At 37.6% G+C, this 22,058-nt stretch overlaps 1 protein-coding gene across 1 annotated transcript in view; it reads left to right on the forward strand.

The window, feature by feature from the left end:
* The window catches only part of CALCOCO1 (calcium binding and coiled-coil domain 1), a 133,256-nt gene extending 112,020 nt beyond the window's left edge, over window positions 1-21,236 (forward strand). Inside the window, exon 14 of the mRNA XM_053708292.1 lies at window positions 16,658-21,236. Within this exon, the coding sequence (XP_053564267.1) occupies window positions 16,658-16,663 (6 nt within the window). The 3' untranslated portion in view covers window positions 16,664-21,236. The remainder of the gene's footprint in view (window positions 1-16,657) is intronic.
* Window positions 21,237-22,058: the final 822 nt, after the last annotated feature.

A 22,058-nucleotide genomic window follows, 5' to 3' on the forward strand; every position in this document is an offset into this window, starting at 1 on the left:
GCCTGCGTGGCCACGCAGGACCTGGTATGCAGACCTGGTGGACATGTCATCCTTTCCACCTTGGCCTCTGCCTCTGAGACAAGACCTTCTACTACAAGGTCCTTTCAATCATCCAAATCTAATTTCTCTGAGACTGACTGCCTCGAGATTGAACGCTTGATTTAATCAAGGCGTGGCTTCTCCGAGTCAGTCATTGATACCTTAATACAGGCACGAAAGCCTGTAACCAGGAAAATCTACCATAAGATATGGCGCAAATATCTTCATTAGTGTGAATCCAAGAATTACTCATGGAGTAAGGTTAGGATTCCTAGGATATTGTCCTTTCTCCAAGAGGGTTTGGATAAAGGATTATCAGCTAGTTCTTTAAAGGGACAGATTTCTGCTCTGTCTATCCTTTTGCACAAGCGTCTGGCAGAGGTTCCAGACGTCCAGGCATTTTGTCAGGCTTTGGTTAGAATTAAGCCTGTGTTTAAACCGGTTGCTCCTCCATGGAGCTTAAACTTGGTTCTTAAGGTTCTTCAAGGAGTTCCGTTTGAACCCCTTCATTCCATTGATATCAAACTTTTATCTTGGAAAGTTCTGTTTTTGATGGCTATTTCCTTGGCTCGTAGAGTCTCTGAGTTATCAGCTTTACAATGTGATTCTCCTTATCTGATTTTCCATACAGATAAAATAGTTCTGCGTACAAAACCTGGGTTTTTACCTAAGGTAGTTTCCAACAAGAATATCAATCAAGAGATTGTTGTTCCATCATTGTGTCCTAATCCTTCTTCAAAGAAGGAACGTCTTTTACATAATTTGGACGTAGTCCGTGCTTTAAAGTTTTACTTACAAGCGACTAAAGATTTTCGTCAAACATCTTCCCTGTTTGTTGTTTACTCTGGATAGATGAGGAGAGGTCAAAAGGCTTCGGCAACCTCTCTTTCTTTTTGGCTTCGGAGCGTAATACGCTTAGCCTATGAGACTGCTGGACAGCAGCCCCCTGAAAGGATTACAGCTCATTCTACTAGAGCTGTGGCTTCCACCTGGGCCTTTAAAAATGAGGCTTCTGTTGAACAGATTTACAAAGCGGCGACTTGGTCTTCGCTTCATACCTTTTAAAAATTTTACAAATTTGATACTATTGCTTCTTCGGAGGCTATTTTTGGGAGAAAGGTTCTACAGGCAGTGGTCCCTTCCGTTTAAGTACCTGCCTTGTCCCTCCCTTCATCCGTGTACTTTAGCTTTGGTATTGGTATCCCACAAGTAATGGATGATCCGTGGACTGGATACACCTAACAAGAGAAAACATAATTTATGCTTACCTGATAAATTTATTTCTCTTGTGGTGTATCCAGTCCACGGCCCGCCCTGTCCTTTTAAGGCAGGTCTAAATTTTAAACTACAGTCACCACTGCACCCTATGGTTTCTCCTTTCTCGGCTAGTTTCGGTCGAATGACTGGATATGGCAGTTAGGGGAGGAGCTATATAGCAGCTCTGCTGTGGGTGATCCTCTTGCAACTTCCTGTTGGGAAGGAGAATATCCCACAAGTAATGGAAGATCCGTGGACTGGATACACCACAAGAGAAATACATTTATCAGGTAAGCATAAATTATGTTTTTTTATGTATATCTTGGTGTCAATGAGTATGAGGAAAGAAGATAAAGATAAAAAAATAAAATAAGGGGTTAAAAGTGTCGGGTGTGGGGTGTTAGAAAAAAAAAAGTTACTGAAAAGTGCCTTTACATTACGGTCTATGGGGGCTGTGTTATCCCTGTAAATATATATGTACTGCATATGAATATATACATATAAATGTATGTGTTAATATGTGTAAATATACATGTTAAGACATAAATATATATGTATATATTCATATACATATATATTTATATTTGCTGCCCATCGATGCGCAACTTATCCCCTTGGCTGCGCTAGTTCTCATGTCGTGTCTCACGCCATGAGAACGAGGCTCTCATTGAAGCCTATAGAAGTGCAATGCTTCCGTGCAATGCGAACATGAGGTCATGTTCACATTGCACCTCACTTGTAATACCAGCACACATTTGCGTGCGCTGGTATTACTAAATTGAGAGCAAATATCGCTTTTGCAGAAGCAATATTTTGCGCTCAACTTGTAATCTAGCGCTAGGGCTATTAAGTGTTACATTTGAGCACAATACATAACTCACCATTTATAATATCAGCGATGATAATGCACCCTGCACTATCCATTGAATTTAAGCTGTGCTAGCATTCTCTAGTATATCTCTTTCACCACTGAATTGTAATACCAGATTATTCACTATAATAATCTGGGTTATATCTAGGATGATATGCATAGCACTCAATAGCACTGTAGATCTAAGACAAACTATTTAATTAAACATAGTAAAGAAAATTACAATATAATGTTCACTTGTTATGCAAAATATTGCAACAATTACAACACTTAAGGCTGAACAAATACTGTTATTTAAAGGGGTAGGAAAGTCAAAATTAAACTTGCATGATTCCGATAGAGCATGTCATTTTAAGACACTTTTTAATTCACTTCTATTTTCAAATGTGTTTTGTTTTCTTGGTATCCCTTGTTGAGAAAGAATATGTTAATTGGTGCCTGCACACATTTGTCTTTTGTGATTGGCTGACTAGGTGTGTTCATCTTGCTGCCAGTAGTGCAATGCTGTTCCTTCAGCTAAAGATAACATGAGAACGAAGCACATTTGACAATGGAAGTAAATTGAAAAGTTGTTTACAATTGTATGTTCTATCCAAATCATGAAAGAGCATTTTTGGGTTTTCTGTCCCTTTAAGATTTTTAAACAGGATCATAAAAAGGCACAATGGATGCTCACACCAGTGTATTATAAGTGCAAAAACAATATACATATGGTATCAGGCCATCAAGTAATAATAATTTATTGAAATCCCAATAATTCTGGCAGCTCCTCTTCAATCACAGTGGTATTGGATATACCAAATCTACAAAAAAAAGCAAACTGAATAACACCAAAAGTGTGCATAATTATAGTAGATTAAATACACTGACAAGTAGGAAGCACCTGAGTCCAAGCTGTTAAATTTAACGTGCTGGGAATTTCTCACATGACTCTCGGCTAATTTATTCTTAGGGTCATAACCTGCTTAAATGGATAGGAAAGTCAAATTAAAACTTGAATGATTCAGATAGAGCACAACATTTTAAGACACTTTTAAACTCACTTCTATTTACATATCTGCTTCAGTCTCTTGGTATCCCCTGTTGAAAAAGAATATGCACATATCTTACACTAGTGGAAGCTAGCTGCTGATTGGTGCCTGCACACATTTGTCTCTTGTGATTGGCTGACTTGATGTGTTCAGCTAACTGCCAGTTGTGCAATACTGTTCCTTCAGCAAAGGATATCAAGGGAATGAAGCTAATTTGATAATAGAAGTAAATTGGAAAGTTGTTTAAAATTGTATGTTCTATCTGAATCATGAAATACAATTTTGGGAGTTCCTTTCCCTTTAACAACATTTTAGGGCTTTCTCACAGCATGGCCGTTTCATGAGGTTAAACCAAACATGAGCCTGTTCATTTGTTTTGGAAGTTTTGACACCCTTGTGTTTGCTTCCCTGGAATTTACCTGTGCAATATGTGATTTTTCCATTTCATCAAGAGAATGTATCCTGCATGCATTAACTGAATGTCTCTTAAGCATTCTACCCCCAACCTGCCCCAACTACACCTTATAAACAATGAATAGTTATTACAGAGAAATTATTATCTTTATTTGTAATGTGCAGATTGCACATGGCCGTACAGGAGATCCAATAAATTAAGTCAAGACAGAAGGATTAGAGAACCCTGATCCCTAGACAAATTACACTGATAGTTAGATATAGAAGGTAGGAGAGTCGTTTAGGTGGGTGTTAATTGTAGGCCATGGTCAGATGAGGATGAGTCTAGAAAGTTGATCAAACTGGTACGTTTCTCTGAAGAGGGGATTTAAAAGGACATTAAACAACTTCCTACTTTACTTCTATTATCAAATCTGGTAATCCCTTTGATATCCTTTGCTTAAGGAGCAGCAGTGCACTACTGAGAGCTAGCTAAACACATCTAGTCAGCCAATCACAAGAGACAAATGTGTGCAGGCACCAATCAGCAGCTAGCTTCCACTCGTGTAAGATATGTACATATTCTTTTTCAACGAGGGATACTAAGAGAACAAAGTACATTTTAAAATAGAAGCAAATTCAAAGAAATCTTTTATAAACAAATGGGATCCATATATTAGATCTATGGAGGAGGAAACCCAGAATATGATACATCAAGGTCTAAAATAAACAAGATATAACTCCTTAACTAATACTATCATGATTGTAAAATCCAATAGCATAACATATAGAGACTTACACAACCGTAAATATTATCAGAGATTATGTCAACATTATTAAAGAATGTATGAAAAATGAAAATGTATATACAACATGTAATGAAGAATTTTAACGTGTTTGTATTGTAAAAAACTTTTTTATACATAATAAAGATATATGATGGATAAAAAAGAAGCAAATTCAAAATTGTCTTAAAATAACATGCTCTATCTGAATAATGCAAGTTTAATTTTGACTAAACCTTTAAGGCTTTTAACATAAGAGTAGAGTGTTTGATAGTCTGAGGGAGAGAGTTCCTGTAACAAACAGCAAACTGGCTGGCTGGGCCCGCATCTTCACCAGCATCAGGTGGAATGCTGTTTTCCCAGAATATAACAAGCTGGATCAATGGCTGAGGGGCCCAGCTTACCACAAACCCTTACTGGGACACTGGGACTTAAATACAATAGCCAAAGAGGAGTTAGGAGTAAGAGAGCAATGGAGACCAAGCTCAGCAGCTGAATTATCTCTAGAACTTTAATCAGCACACACAAAAAAGTACAAAAAGTAGCTGAAAATAACTAAATTTAAATACCAAAGCAAAATATACCTAGGTAAAGTTTGATCTTGATATTTAGATAATACAGTTGTGCTCATAAGTTTACATATCCTGGCAGAATTCGCTGCGCTAGGTTTCTTTCATGTAATTAGCAAGAGTCCATGAGCTAGTGACGTATGGGATATACATTCCTACCAGGAGGGGCAAAGTTTCCCAAACCTCAAAATGCCTATAAATACACCCCTCACCACACCCACAATTCAGTTTTACAAACTTTGCCTCCCGTGGAGGTGGTGAAGTAAGTTTGTGCTAGATTCTACGTTGATATGCGCTTCGCAGCAGGCTGGAGCCCGGTTTTCCTCTCAGAGTGCAGTGAATGTCAGAGGGATGTGAAGAGAGTATTGCCTATTTGAATTCAATGGTCTTCCTCTAGGGGATCTATTTCATAGGTTCTCTGTTATCGGTCGTAGAGATTCATCTCTTACCTCCCTTTTCAGATCGACGATATACTCTTATATATACCATTACCTCTACTGATTCTCGTTTCAGTACTGGCTTGGCTATCTACTATATGTAGATGAGTGTCTTAGGGTAAGTAAGTCTTATTTTTTATGACACTCTAAGCTATGGTTGGGCACTTTATATGTAAAGTTCTAAATATATGTGTTTAAACTTATATTTGCCATGATTCAGGATAATCAGTATTCCTTATTTCAGACAGTCAGTTTCATTATTTGGGATAATGCATATGAAATATTTTTTTCTTACCTTAAAAGAATTTTTTCAATTGACTTTTTTTCCCAGTGGGCTGTTAGGCTCGCGGGGGCTGAAAATGCTTCAATTTATTGCGTCATTCTTGGCGCTGACTTTTTTGGCGCAAAAATGTTGTCATTTCCGGCGCCCTAATTGTCGCCGGAAGTTTGCGTATGGTTGCGTCATATTTGACTTTCAGACGTTTTTTTGCGCCAAAATTGTGGGTGTCGTTTTTTCGGCGTCACAGGATGTGGCGTCATACTTGGCGCCAAAAAATATGGGCGTTGTACTTGGCGCCAATAATGTGGGCGTCATTCTTGGCGCCAAAAAAATGTGGGCGTCATTCTTGTCTCCACCTTTTTTTCACATTATTTCAGTCTCATTTTTCATTGCTTCTGGTTGCTAGAGGCTTGTTCATTTGGCATTTTTTTCCCATTCCTGAAACTGTCATTTAAGGAATTTGATAATTTTGCTTTATATGTTGTTTTTTCTATTACATATTGCAAGATGTCTCAACATGACCCTGGATCAGAATCTACTTCTGGAAAGACGCTGCCTGATGCTGGTTCTACCAAAGTTAAGTGCATCTGTTGTAAACTTTTGGTAACTGTTCCTCCGGCTGTTGTTTGTGATAACTGTCATGATAAACTTTCTAATGCAGATTGTGTTTCCATTAGTAATAATCCATTACCTGTTGTTGTTCCTTCAACATCTAATGTTCAGGATGTCCCTGTTAATGTAAAAGAATTTGTTTCTAAATCTATTAGGAAGGCTCTGTCTGTTATTCCTCCTTCCAGTAAGCGTAAAAGGTCTTTTAAAACTTCTCATATTTCAGATGAATTTTTAAGTGACCGTCATCATTCTGAATTATCTGTTTCTGATGAGGATCTATCTGGTTCAGAAGATTCTGCCTCAGATATTGACACTGATAAATCTTCATATTTATTTAAGATGGAGTTTATTCGTTCTTTACTTAAAGAAGTGTTAATTGCATTAGATATGGAGGAGTCTAGTCCTCTTGATACTAAATCTACTAAGCGTTTAAATTCGGTTTTCAAACCTCATGTAGTTATTCCTGAAGTTTTTCCACTTCCTGATGCTATTTCAGAAGTAATTTCTAGGGAATGGAATAGTCTGGGTACTTCATTTACTCCTTCTCAAAGGTTTAGGAAATTGTACCCTGTGCCATCTGATAGATTAGAGTTTTGGGATAAAATCCCTAAAGTTGATGGGGCTATTTCTACTCTTGCTAAACGTACTACTATTCCTACGGCGGATAGTACTTCCTTTAAGGATCCTTTAGACAGGAAGCTTGAATCCTTTCTAAGGAGAGCTTATTTATGTTCAGGTAATCTTCTTAGACCTGCTATTTCTTTGGCTGATGTTGCTGCAGCTTCAACTTTCTGGTTGGAGGCTTTAGCGCAACAAGTGTCAGACCATAATGCTTATAGCATTGTTAAACTTCTTCAACATGCTAATAACTTTATTTGTGATGCCATTTTTGATATCATTAGAATTGATGTCAGATATATATCTTTAGCTATCTTAGCTAGAAGAGCTTTATGGCTTAGATCTTGGAATGCAGATATGACTTCTAAGTCAACTTTGCTTTCTCTTTCTTTCCAAGGTAAAAAATTATTTGGTTCACAGTTGGATTCTATTATTTCAACTGTTACTGGGGGGAAAGGAACCTTTTTGCCTCAGGACAAAAAATCTAAAGGTAAATACAGGGCTGCTAATCGTTTTCGTTCCTTTCATCAGAATAAAGAACAGAAGCCTGACCCTTCCCCTAAAGGAACGGTTTCCGTTTGGAAACCTTCTCCGGTCTGGAATAAATCCAAGCCTTTTAGAAAGTCAAAACCAGCTCCTAAATCCGCATGAAGGTGCGGCCCTCATTCCAGCACAGCTGGTAGGGGGCAGGTTATGATTTTTCAAAGATATTTGGATCAATTCGATTCACAGTCTTTGGATTCAGAACATTGTTTCTCATGGATACAGAATAGGTTTCAAGATAAGATAAGACCTCCTGTGAGAAGATTTTTTCTCTCTCGCATTCCAGTAAACCCAGTGAAGGCTCAGGCATTTCTGAAATGTGTTTCAGATCTAGAGTTGGCTGGGGTAATTGTGCCAGTTCCAGTTCTGGAACGGGGTCTGGGGTTTTACTCAAATCTATTCATTGTACCAAAGAAGGAGAATTCCTTCAGACCAGTTCTGGATCTAAAAATATTGAATCGTTATGTGAGAATACCAACATTCAAAATGGTGACTATAAGGACTATTCTGCCTTTTGTTCAGCAAGGGCATTATATGTCTACAATAGATTTACAGGATGCATATCTGCATATTCCGATTCATCCAGATCACTATCAGTTTCTGAGATTCTCTTTCCTAGACAAGCATTACCAGTTTGTGGCTCTGCCGTTTGGCCTAGCTACAGCTCCAAGGATCTTTTCAAAGGTTCTCTGTGCCCTTCTCTCTGTAATCAGAGAACAGGGTATTGTGGTATTTCCTTATTTGGACGATATCTTGGTACTTGCTCAGTCTTTACATTCTGCAGAATCTCATACGAATTCTTTGATTCCTCAGACAAAGGTAACCTTTTTGGGTTTCCAAATAGATTCAGTGTCCATGACTTTGTCTTTAACAGAAAAGAGACGTCTGAAGTTGGTTTCAGCTTGTCGAACCCTTCAGTCTCAATCATTCCCTTCGATAACTTTTTGCATGGAAATTCTAGGTCTCATGACTGCTGCATCGGACGCGATCCCCTTTGCTCGTCTTCACATGTCACTTCAGCTTTGTATGCTGAACCAGTGGTGCAGGGATTATACAAGGATATCACAAATAATATCCTTAAATCCCAATGTTCGATCTTCTCTGACTTGGTGGTTGGCTCACCATCGTTTAATTCAAGGGGCCTCTTTTGTTCGTCCAACCTGGACTGTGATCTCAACAGATGCAAGTCTTTCAGGTTGGGGAGCTGTATGGGGATCTCTGACAGCGCAGGGGGTTTGAGAATCTCAGGAGGCGAGATTACCAATCAACATTTTGGAACTCTGTGCGATTTTCAGAGCTCTTCAGTTCTGGCCTCTTCTGAAGAGAGAATCGTTTATTTGTTTTCAGACGGACAATGTCACAACCGTGGCGTATGTCAATCATCAAGGTGGGACTCACAGTCCTCAAGCTATGAAAGAAGTATCTCGGATACTTGTATGGGCGGAATCCAGCTCCTGTCTAATTTCTGCGGTTCACATCCCAGGTGTAGATAATTGGGAAGCGGATTATCTCAGTCGCCAGACGTTACATCCGGGCGAATGGTCTCTTCACCCAGAGGTATTTCTTCAGATTGTTCAGATCTGGGGACTTCTAGAAATAGATCTGATGGCCTCTCATCTAAACAAGAAACTTCCCAGGTATCTGTCCAGATCCAGGGATCCTCAGGCGGAAGCAGTGGACGCGTTGTCGCTTCCTTGGAATTATCATCCTTCCTATATCTTTCCGCCTCTAGTTCTTCTTCCAAGAGTGATTTCCAAAATTCTAATGGAACGTTTGTTTGTTCTGCTGGTGGCTCCAGCATGGGCTCACAGGTTTTGGTATGCGGATCTCATTCGGATGGCCAGTTGCCAACCTTGGACACTTCCGTTAAGACCAGACCTTCTATCTCAAGGCCCATTTTTCCATCAGGATCTCAAATCATTAAATTTGAAGGTATGGAAATTGAACGCTTGATTCTTAGTCATAGGGGTTTTTCTGACTCAGTTAATAATACTATGTTACAGGCTCGTAAATCTGTGTCTAGGAAGATTTATTATCGAGTCCGGAAGACTTACATTTCTTGGTGTTCTTCTCATAAATTCTCTTGGCATTCTTTTAGAATTCCTAGAATTTTACAGTTCCTTCAGGATGGTTTGGATAAAGGTTTATCTGCAAGTTCTTTGAAAGGACAAATCTCTGCTCTTTCTGTTCTTTTTCATAGAAAGATTGCTAATCTTCCTGATATTCATTGTTTTGTACAGGCTTTGGTTCGTATCAAGCCTGTCATTAAGTCAATCTCTCTTCCTTGGAGTCTTAATTTGGTTCTGAGGGCTTTACAGGCTCCTCCGTTTGAACCTATGCATTCTCTGGATATTAAATTACTTTCTTGGAAAGTTTTGTTCCTTTTGGCCATCTCTTCTGCTAGAAGAGTTTCTGAGTTATCTGCTCTTTCTTGTGAATCTCCTTTTCTGATTTTTCATCAGGATAAGGCGGTGTTGCGGACTTCATTTCAATTTTTACCTAAGGTTGTGAATTCTAACAACATTAGTAGAGAAATTGTTGTCCCTTCATTGTGTCCTGATCCTAAGAATTCAAAGGAGAGATCTTTACATTCTTTGGATGTAGTAAGAGCTTTGAAATATTATGTTGAAGCTACTAAAGATTTTAAAAAAACTTCTAGTCTATTTGTCGTCTTTTCTGGTTCCAGGAAAGGTCAGAAAGCTTCTGCCATTTCTTTGGCATCTTGGTTAAAGTCTTTGATTCATCATGCTTATGTAGAGTCGGGTAAGTCCCCGCCTCAAAGGATTATGGCTCATTCTACTAGGTCAGTTTCTACTTCCTGGGCTTTTAAGAATGAAGCTTCCGTTGATCAGATTTGCAAAGCAGCAACTTGGTCTTCTTTGCATACTTTTACTAAATTCTACCATTTTGATGTTTTCTCTTCTTCTGAAGCAGTTTTTGGTAGAAAAGTACTTCAGGCAGCTGTTTCAGTTTGATTCTTCTGCTTATGATTCAGTTTTTTTCATTATTTAGATTAAAACTTTTGATTTGGGTTGTGGATTATTTTTTCAGCGGAATTGGCTGTCTTTATTTTATCCCTCCCTCTCTAGTGACTCTTGCGGGGAAGTTCCACATCTTGGGTATCTGCTATCCCATACGTCACTAGCTCATGGACTTTTGCTAATTACATGAAAGAAAACATAATTTATGTAAGAACTTACCTGATAAATTCATTTCTTTCATATTAGCAAGAGTCCATGAGACCCACCCTTTTTTGTGGTGGTTATGATTTTTTTGTATAAAGCACAATTATTCCAATTCCTTATTTTTGATGCTTTCGCTCCTTTCTTATCACCCCACTTCTTGGCTATTAGTTAAATTGAATTGTGGGTGTGGTGAGGGGTGTATTTATAGGCATTTTGAGGTTTGGGAAACTTTGCCCCTCCTGGTAGGAATGTATATCCCATACGTCACTAGCTCATGGACTCTTGCTAATATGAAAGAAATGAATTTATCAGGTAAGTTCTTACATAAATTATGTTTTTCTGCCGTGTCTCGCAGCATGAGAATGTGGCTTCCATAGACAGGAAAAAAAAGGCACTGAAAAGTGCCTTTATATTGCAAACACCCCACTCCAGTTCAGTGTTACCCCTAACAACTGCTTCATACAGTTTTTTTTTTTGTTTGTTTTTTAATGCTACTTTTTTTTAATAAGAAACAACCTTACATTTAAATTTGAGAGCAATTGGGGCACTATTAGAAAATTAACCAGAGATCTTATCTCCGGGTAATTTTTGTAGCGATAATTGCTACCACAAGCTCGCAGTAGCAATAACAAACCACTTGTTATGGCTTTTTATTTATTGTGAGCCCGAATGGGAGCCCCTTCAATTCTGGTCCCCCTATTCCTCCCATAAAGTAGCACCCCCAAACAATTGGTATGCCTAGGTGCCTCATCAAATTGCTGACTACAAACTGAAAGGGCGACTTGATCCCCTGCACCCTGCTCGATCAGCACACCTTTTAAGAAGCCGTAGATCAGGGCTCAATTCCGGTCCGGCACTGAGCTCCAGGAGCCCGGCTAGGCCGTTAAGGTTTTGCTGGTCCTTCGGCAGTCTGCCCTTTTAAGGGCTATTGTAATTTATTTTAGTGTTAGGGTTTAGGGTTTTTTGTTTTGTTTTGGGTGGGTTTTTTATTTTAGTGTTAGGTATAATGTTTTTTTTATTTATTTTGGAAACTGTAGTTTATTATTTCTTGTAACTTAGATTTTTTATTTTATTGTAACTTAGTTTTTGTTTTTGTAACTTAGGGGGTTTAGTTTAGGGGGTTAGTTTAGAGGGAGGGTTAGCTGTTAGGCAGAGTAGGGTTAGACTGCATTTGGGGGTGTAGCGGTTTAGGCTTACTTTGTCTTTTTTGTAACTTAGATTTTTTTTCTTTAACTTAGGGGTTTTATTTTAGAGGGGGTTAGGTGTTAGGTTAGTTTGCGTTTGTTGTATGTGGCAGTATGCAGGTTAATACTTTAGATAGATACTTGCGGTGGATATATGGCAGTATTAAAGTTAATAGTTAGGATAGGTACTTGTGGTGGATATATGGCGGTATAGGTGTTAATAGTGCAGTACTTGCGGTGGGTATGTGGCGGTATAGGGGTTAATAGGATAGTTACTTGCGGTGGGTATGTGGCTGTATAGGGGTTAATAGAATAGATACTTGCGGTGGGTATGTTCCGCTATAGGAGTTAATAAGATAGATACTTTCGGTGGTTATATGGCGGTATAGGGGTTAACAGGATAGGTACTTGCAGTGGGCTAGTGGCATTCAAAGGGTAATGGTATACATACTTGCAGATTGGGCATGTGGCGGTTTAGATCTTTATTAGTTTAGTGTAAATTTGTGATCGTGGGGTACTTCGGTTTAGGGGTATTAGGATAAGTGGTTAGGCACATGGCAGTTCTATTCCAGGGATTCTTTACTATACATCGGCAATATGGGTGGCAATGCTAGTTGTTATCTATAGCCAGCATCGCCAACCAGTGGCATGCATATTAAACGCCTCTTGGCGATGCCGCTATGTCGGGAGCTTGGAATATTTTGACAGGCTTGCTTGACATAATGGCGGATCCTTTGGAATATTTTGCTGCCTCGATCATCGGGGCCTTAGTGAGCCAATGACAAGTTCATGTGTAGCCACTAATCATAAGATAGTGCGGATCAGGTCCGCAAGACATTGCTGAATGCGGAGAGCAATACGCTCTCCGCATTTAACATTGCACCAGCAGCTCACAAGAGCTGCTGGTGCAACGCCGCCCCCTGCAGACTCGTGGCCAATGGGCCGCCAGCAGGGGGTGTCAATCAACCCGATCGTACTCAATCGGGTTGAATTGTTGCGATTCCTGTCCGCCTGCTCAGAGCAGGCGGACAGGGTTATGGAGCAGCGGTCTTTGTGACCGCTGCTTCATAACTGCTGTTTCTGGCGAGTCTGAAGATTCGCCAGAAACACGGGCCGTCAAGCTCCTTACGGAGCTTGATAGATAGGCCCTGTGGCTGAGCTGTTAAAGTATACTATGCTGTATCAACAAGAGAGTGTAATCTCATGATTGTCAGCCACTTTAACCATAATAATAAGCTGTTAACAATATGGATTACAAAGACTTGGGTTCAGCGTGTGAAATAAATAAGATGAGGACCTACTACTAAGACCATAAAAAGCATTTGGTCTGATCATAAATCATTATTGTAAGTCACTTTCACCAATATGTGCCTTACAGGTTACTCGCTTATAGATTAATTTACATGATGAAGAAAAATATGAGAATATTAAAACACCTTATAGGTAAAAATGCAGGAACATTGCAGTTCTCCATTAACACATGAATAGTAAATGAACCAGAATGTAGTAATACTAAAGGTCACTGGTGAAGCTCATCACACTAGCACACACATTAGTAAAACTAGACTAATACTTCCCTCTTTCTCAGGACAAAACCACTGATGAAGCCCATCGGCCCAAATTAAAACTGGTGATACTGAGCTATATATGTGAAGTGAAAGCATTCTACAGGAAATATACACATGTACAAATGTTTATAGACATCCTTCTCTTACTGCTGCAAAATTATGAAACAAGATTTTTTTTAACAAAAAATAATGTAAAAGTGATTGTTATTGATTATGTTATTGTGATTGATAGTAACTTAAAAAAATCATATGAATGTCTTTCTTTATTAATTATATATATATATGATATATTTTGTTACTAAACTACCGTAATGATCATTATACAGATTATTCATACAATTAAAGGGAAATGCAATTAAGACGTATATGATCATCTGTTTCCTAATAAGAACTAAAGATAATTTAAATACAACCTTTTCAGGTAACTCTGTCAGTTAGAATTTCTAAATCCCCGCTGTGAATATGAAAAATGACAAAGGGCAGAATTGTCATGTGTGGCCATCAGAGGTGACGCTTCTCAGATCATTATTTTTCTATGTATTCCATGGGGTTTCTGTTTGTCCTTTTTTATACTGCTCATGGCATTTGTTGTTATATATGTACACAGTGATATTCACATTTAATCTAATATACAGACAAATTAAATTCTTTAAATACAGTGGGAAGTCAGATGTGCAAAACATTCTCATGACACATAAATATCAGATATATGTCTATTATATGCCGTGTGGTGTAATACCCTTAGGGAACAGACAGTGTCATTCATAAAGCTATGAAGGGAGAAAATTGCATATTATTTTAAAAACAAGCTATATAATATATAGCATTCTAAAATATATATGAGGAAGCACAGTATGCTACTTAGAGAAAGTAATGTTCTATGAAAAGGCATAAGAGACGGTTTACTATAGAGAGAGAAGCTATGTGACCATTTAGCCAAGATGGCACGAGAGTTGACAGAATTGATATTTCATTTGGAGGAGAAATAAATTATTGGCAGCTTTGTGTGAAGAATAGGATGAGAAGTAACTATGTGGTATAAAAAGAGATTGCTTATTATAAGAATAAAGTAATGTCATGGGACAGACATGAGGCACATTCAGCTTTGGTAAGACAAGAGAACAAGAATAATGTAATCATGCATTTCTCAACTTCCTGAAGCAGTTTACAGGTGATTTTAGAAAAAAAGCTTCCAATATGCATCCCCCTCATCGCTTTAGAAGCAAGGAATGGTGAAGGCTTGCAGCCTGCACAGCAATATAAATCCGCCTCTCTCCAGTGGGAGTAGAAGGGACTTTTACAGCCAGAGGCCATAAAGATGGCAGGCGAGGAGGGGGAAAGATGTACGGCATTGTCAGGACGCTTCAGAATCAATTTTCAGCATCATTAGATTCTTTTCTCCTGCAGTCAGAGACGGGGAGAAAGAAGCTGAGAGAGAAAAAGAATAGGGATCCAGAGAGGGAGGAGGAGGCAGAACAATTTGCAAGTGTAATGGATGAAATCAAAATGGGAGTCTTTTGAAGTATGGTGAAAAAAGGGGAGGAGAAGAGGAAAGGAGAGAAAGAAGGCACCTTGAGGGAGGATGAAACGGGCAAGAATATACTAAGCCGAAGAGGCAATATATCCATGAATGTACAGATGTGTTTGTTAGAATAAAGTCATGTGTCCCTATATTAACTCCTTCAGTCTGTGTGCATGCATAGGAAAATGAATAAAAAAACATATGATCTGTCGGCATATGTATTCATTAGAAATATATATCCAAGTTTAAAATGACTCTTGTACTACAGTGCAAAGGGAATCACATTTTTAACTAGTGGTGCCATCTTTCATGAAAAAAATACAGATCATGCTAATTATTATTATTATTATTATATTATTATTATCAGGTATTTGTAGAGCGCCAACAGATTCTGCAGCGTTGATTAACATCTATTTGCATAAATAATTATACAGCATACATCGGAATCTTATTTATTAAAAATTAAATTCAAAGGCATTTAGATGAAGTTTCATCATAACAGGACATTTTTTTTATTATATACATTAACCAGAACCTTAAAAATATCAGCCATCTCCTATTGTATTATTGTATATTGTATGTAACCTGTGTGGATTCGCAATCACATGTTATTTTTGCTTTCAACCTCAATAAAAAATGTTTGGTCAAAAAAAAAAAAATATCAGCCATAAAACACCAGTTGAATTTTCAATGCAATCCTCAATGGAGAGAAATATTATAGAAATATTATTAAATTGATACTGAAAACAAATTTTTTCTTTCATGATTCAGATAGAGCATACAATTTTAAGCAACTTTATCATTTACTCCTATTATCAATTTTTTTTTTTAAAAAGCAGGAATGTAAGCTTACGAGACGGCCCATTTTTGGTTCAGCACCGTGGATAGCGCTTGCTGATTGGTGAATACCATTTAGCCACCAATCAGCAAGTACAACCAAGGTGCTGAACCAAAGATGGGCCGGCTCGTAAGCTTACATTCCTTCTTTTTTAAATAAAGATACCAAGAGAACAAAGAAAGATTGATAGTAGGAGTAAATTAAAAAGTTTTTTGGTTTTTTTCCTCTTTCTTTTTTCTCCGTTTTTTCTGTTGTATTGTTTTATTTATTTTTTATTTTATTTTCTATTATTAAAATTAATCCATTAGTATGGACAGTAATTTTCTAAAAGGTTCTTTTTGTCTTGTGTACCATATACAATTGGTCAGTGTTAAGTGTCCAAGATATGTTTCTGATATAAGACGTCATTATACACGCTATATATTACTTAACTATTTTTACATGATGAACTAGAAATGTAGAAATGTTATTTGCTGTCTTTTCTGTGCTGTTATCTATACTTTCGGATGATAAATAAAATATTTAAAAAAAAAAAAAAGTTTCTTAAAATTGCATGCTCTATCTGAATCATGAAAGAAGAAATGTGGGTTCAGTATCCCTTTAAGGATAATTCACACAAGCTTAGTTTATGTAGGTTTACTCAGCACTTAGTTTACATATTATTTTACATTTCAAATTAAGTCCATGGATAGCAGATGTAAAAAGTAAAAAAAGTGTTTTATTCAGAGTTCAAGTTAAAAACATCAAAAGATACTTTGACCCCATAAAACTCAATCTAGGTTGATTTGGGATACTGTAAGGCACAAGGTAAGTTCCAATCAGTAACTTTGCATTTGCATCACATGAAAAAATAATTGTTTCAGGATTGTTTTAAATGGTATTGACTAAATATATCTACTTTATTTTTATTTTGTTTTTTTTGTAGTGGTAAAGCTGTTGACTCCCATTTTAATGAAAGACAAGCCAGCAGAGGCTGGAGGAAGAATGACCTAATGTGTAAAGGTTGATTCTCTCTAAAGTCGAAGAAAGACGCACTTAAGAGACACGGTGACTTGCATCACAGCTTACAGCGCTTTCACATTGGAATTTCAGTAGCTCAGACTTTTAGCAATATGGAAAACTTTTCAGTATCTAATGAGCGGCTTCTGAGTAAGCTTTGAAAATTACATATGTCCTTGAATTTTGGGCAAGTATAGCATCACTTCACCCATCCGTTTTTTCTATCTGTCTTGACCCAGTTTTATAGCCTTATGGTCTGGTTTGCATCTACCATCATTGGCTAACTACATTACTATTGCTAGGGATTTATGTTAATCCACTAACAACTAGCTAACCATTTTTTTCTGCAGCTACCTGATACTATGACATAGGCATTTATTTAGATTCTGGGGGGTATCAATCAGCTATAACCTGTGTATTTACCAATAGGACAACCTTATACATGAGCTTTCCGTCAGTGGTGTCTACCAACTGAGAACATGGAGACTGTTTTGTTTATAGGGTAAATTTATATTACTTGAGTGTTTGCCTTCTAATCAACATCTGGGGTTAGCTTTCCTCTCATTCTAATCACACACATACTATGCAAACCCGCATATCATTTGCAGTATTTCATTGTATCTGAGTCAGTAAGACCACTATTGTGAACAAACAGGCACTGAGCGCAAGCTGACACTTTTAAAGCACTTTCTGTTCTAGGAGCAATACAAGTTCTCACTGGTTAAAAGAGAAAATGTTACATTTTCTTCTTATTATTATTTCTTATTATTTTGCTGAGCGCATTTTATAAATATGGCCTGGCCTAGCTGTGTAAAACTGCGTCAACTTGCTGAGACATAAATATGCTGGGGAACATTATAGCTCATAAGTCATTGAGAAAATATTATTTGTAAAAAAAAACAATTACAGGATTTCACATAAACATTATCCAGCTATCAATGCGATTAACCAATATTAGATACAATGTTTACCTAAAAGTGAGACTTGACTAAACATTTGTTTGGAAGCTGCTGTTTTTAGTGCAAATTTTTTTTTTTTTTTTAAAAGCTCGGCATTATTAGATATAATTTCATTCTGGGAAACAAATCCTTTGTATAATTGTTCTCCATTACATGATGCAAACAAACGTACACTTGACGTTACATTGTGATATATCGCCTCTTTATAATTATGACTTTCATTGTTTTGATTAACACATAAGTAAATATGTCATAAACATTTTTACAGACTCTATCTAATCTAAGTATGGCTGTCAGATTTGCTGGCCACTGTAATTAGCTGACCTTTATCCAGTGCAAGAGAAAACGGATTCTGTGCTGATAGCCAGGAACTGACAACAGTAACTCCCTAATAAAACCTCCCCCCCCCCCCCACAAAAAAAAAAAAAAGTTTTAGCAAAGAGAAGAATAAACTGTTCTCAGAGAATCTCTGCTAAAACACTTAGGTCTACTCCACTGGAGATTTATGTGCTGCCATTGAAGAGACTTATGAAGATGGATTTTCTAGGCAAAGGCCCCACATAAATCTCATATTTACATGTACAATAGCTCAATTGTTTTCTTTACCAAAGTAAACATTGCACTTTACAGTAAAAACACAAACAGACTTCTTAACTGCCATGAGAAAATGTTATTTGTGTATTTTGTCTCCATTTGGGCATTTTCTTATTTCCATCTGTTTCAAAATATAATGGTTTAGTGCAAAAAAAAAAGTTATGACAGACTTTTACACACATACTGCACAGTGTGAGAGTGGTCTGAAAACAATCCTGTCACAGCGTTTACAACCCTGTGTGTTACAAGTGATGTGTGCAGAAGCTTAGCTTGCTGGCTATTTTATTAAAAGGTAGCAGTGTTACCTGTGCAACAAATAATCACATGGCTGACAGCTATTTATATCATGTAGCATGTAGATATTAACCACGGAGGTGCCAGCAAGGCCGGCTCAAGATATTGTGCTGCCTGTGTCCGAGAATGTAATTACGCCCCCTCCCCAGTAGTAACATTACTGAATAGCAAATCAACCTACTAGGCATGGACGTTGACTTTACTAAGCCTGCCTGTTTATCTGCATGCAACTGATGCTAATGCAAAATTACAAAGTAAGTGGTCAGGAAGTTAGGTAAGGGATGCACTTGTCCCACTTTAAATGTTGCCTCTGATCAGTACTGTGTCTTTGTGCATGATGAGGTTATGCTGCTGGGAGCCTGTTACTTCCCCCATGGAGACAGAGGACAGGATTGGTCTTGATCTGACAGTGACTGACTCAGTCACTGATGTGCTGCCCCTTATCAAGTGCTGCCTGGGTCCATTGGACCAACTTGGTCCTATGGTTGAGCCTGCCCTGGGTGCCAGATATATTTATTGCTAGCAGGTTACCTAGATGGTGTAATGTAGTTTTTCTACTGATTTGCAGTCACTGTGTGCAGTAGACGGAGTCTTACAGTAACACATTCTGGTAAACATGCGTCTAAAACTAGCAAGCTATAAAAAGTCTAATAATGGCTGTACGCAAGTATAGTTGTTACGTTACAGCATTCCCTCACATACATTGCATTACAATTATTTTATTCACACTGTTAAGCTGTTGTTTTTCATCCAGTTACAGGGAGGATTTGTCTTTAATTGCCGTTTTATGATGTACTCCTGTGGCGCACAATGCTTAAATGGGATCAATCAGAACATTTATTTTCAAGAAGAATATATGATACTGGGGGAGGGACCTCGGATTTAAAGGGATATAAAACCAAAGCATTTTCTGTCATGCAAATAAAAGTGCAGCAAGTAAAACATTTTTTTGTTTTGTTTTTGCATGAAAATTGATTAAGTTACAGGGACATGAAACCCATTTTTTTATTTCATTATTCAGATTTAGAAAACATTTTTACAATTTACTTCTGCTATCAGTTTTCTTTTATTCTCTTGGTATAATTTGAAGGAGCAGCAATTAATTGCTGGGAGCTAGCTTAACACATTGGTAAACCAATGACAAGCTGCTAATATATGCAGCCACTAATCAGCAGCTAGTTCCCAGCTACTGAGCTTACCTAGCCATACTATTTTACAAAGGATACCAAGAAAACAAAGTGAATTAGATAATAGAAGTAAATTGAAAAGTTGTTTAAAATTGTGTGTTCTGTCTGAATCATGAAAGAAAAATTTATGGTTTCATGTCGCTTTAAAGCAGTTTAAGTTGATAATGAAATTAACACAGAGTACATGGTCATGCACAACTAATTGCAAGACAGTAGTTACAAGCTACATGAAAACAAAGTTGTCCAATTCAAATAGGAATATCTCATTTTAAAACTATATAGTTATGTTTAACCTTTTTTAAATTTGTCATATGAAATACAACACTCATGTCTCTTTAACCCTTTCACTGCTAAGCCTTCCCCCCCCCCCTCCAGTGCTGAGCCAATATTTAGCTTTTTTTGCTACCAACATTAAACCCTATTGTAAGTCAAATTTTAGTGAGTGACCCACACAAATTATATATTGTTTTTTTCAGCAGGTCCAGCATATTCACAATATACCATTATTACATTTATAATTAATGGCATATGTGTTAGCTGCTGAATATGGCCAAGTGACCAGTGCTGTTACTTTGATCACCTTCCTAATTTGTCATCTGAATATACAGACAAAATTCATATATTTTTTGAGAGAGTGACTTGTCTACTAGAACATTAACTTTATCAGATAATGACCCATTCCAAAGTAAATCCCCATGTGTTTTTCTACTTTATTTTTAAAAGACCACCATCAAAGAGCAAGCGATTCTATATCAAATGAGAGGTCTTGGAGATTTGTAGCTGCTATGGGAGCTAAGATCTAGGGGTTTGAATAATCTCCCTCATCTAACTACCTTGCAGCTACACTGAGCCTCCTGGTTCATCACATGCATATGTGGTGACATCACAGGCACTCCCATGAAGCCTGGGAGTTCCTTCTACTAGGCCGCTAACGATCCCCGGCCTGTAGTGCGGAGGATCACCGAAAACTGCGTTGATCAGTGATCTTCCTGCATCACGAAAAGGGCTCATCATGCACACACACTCCGCGATGTGCATGGTGACTATAGTTCGTCATGCGCATAGAAGGGGCTAAAATGAATAGCAAATATATAAATAAAACACACATGCACACACACTTTATACTACTATTCTGTATATTATATCATATAACATAGTGTTTCTTATTCCATGTTTATTTGGTTGCATCTTAATCTCATACAGATTTGCAAACTAATATGTTTGTATTATTTTGTAGGTGCTAGAGGAAGTTAGCATGTATGTCATAATAATTTAGTGCTCAGTTATGATATCTCATGAAAGGAGTTTTAGGGACTAGTATGCACCTAGCTTAGCATTCAAATATTTTATATATATATATATAATTCAGCAGAAAACTGCTATTAAAGTTTAAGGTTGTTGTCTTTTATTATTATTATTATTATTACTATTGTTTGATTTAAATTTTTAATAAAATACAACCTATCTCTTCCCTCACATTTTCTTCCTTTGGAACCCACATGATTTGCTTAATCTCTCCTCTCTCTCTACTAGTTGCAATTATATATTGCCCCACCCTGGCTCCTCAACTTAATTTCACAATCATTTTTCATCCTGGTTACCTTATTTCCTCTCCTCAGACATCCCTGCCCTTCTTCTCTATAAATTTTTAAAAAAATATCTCCAGTTCACTTCCTCATGGTCTGTCACTATGGCCTGACTCTCCCACTCACAAAGATGGGACACTTCCTTGATCTTATTTTCAGCTATCGATGCAGTCTCTCAAACTCCACAAATTTCCCCTTTCCTCTTTCTGACCATCATCTCTTCTCTTGTAACATCACAGCACTTCCTACTGCTCTCCAGCCTTCAAAAACTCACACCAAACTCCACAGGAGCATTAAGTCATTTGATCTTTCAAACTCTCTCAAACCTCTGATCTCTTCCATCTCCTCCTTTTCCTGCCCTGACCAATCTATCACTATAATTCCACTCTTACAGCGGTCCTTGACAATTTGGCACCTCCTTCCATAGCTCAAAAGTCACTCATCCTTAGCCCTGGCATACTCCTCTGACTCGCTATCTACGTAGATGTTCCTGCACTGCTGAGTGACATTGGAGAAAATCCCATTGTTCAGCTGACTTCCTTCATTACAAGTTAATTTTAAACTCCTACTATTCTGCCCTTAACCTCTCCAAGCAGGATTACTTCTCTACTCTTTCTTCAAACCTAAAACATCTGTTCTCCACTTTTAACACCCTTCTCCGCCCACCCCCACCTCCTATTTCCACTTTTTTTTTAGCTCAAGATTTT

Source organism: Bombina bombina, chromosome 3 (assembly GCF_027579735.1).
Source record: "Bombina bombina isolate aBomBom1 chromosome 3, aBomBom1.pri, whole genome shotgun sequence".
In the NCBI taxonomy this organism is placed as follows: domain Eukaryota; kingdom Metazoa; phylum Chordata; class Amphibia; order Anura; family Bombinatoridae; genus Bombina; species Bombina bombina.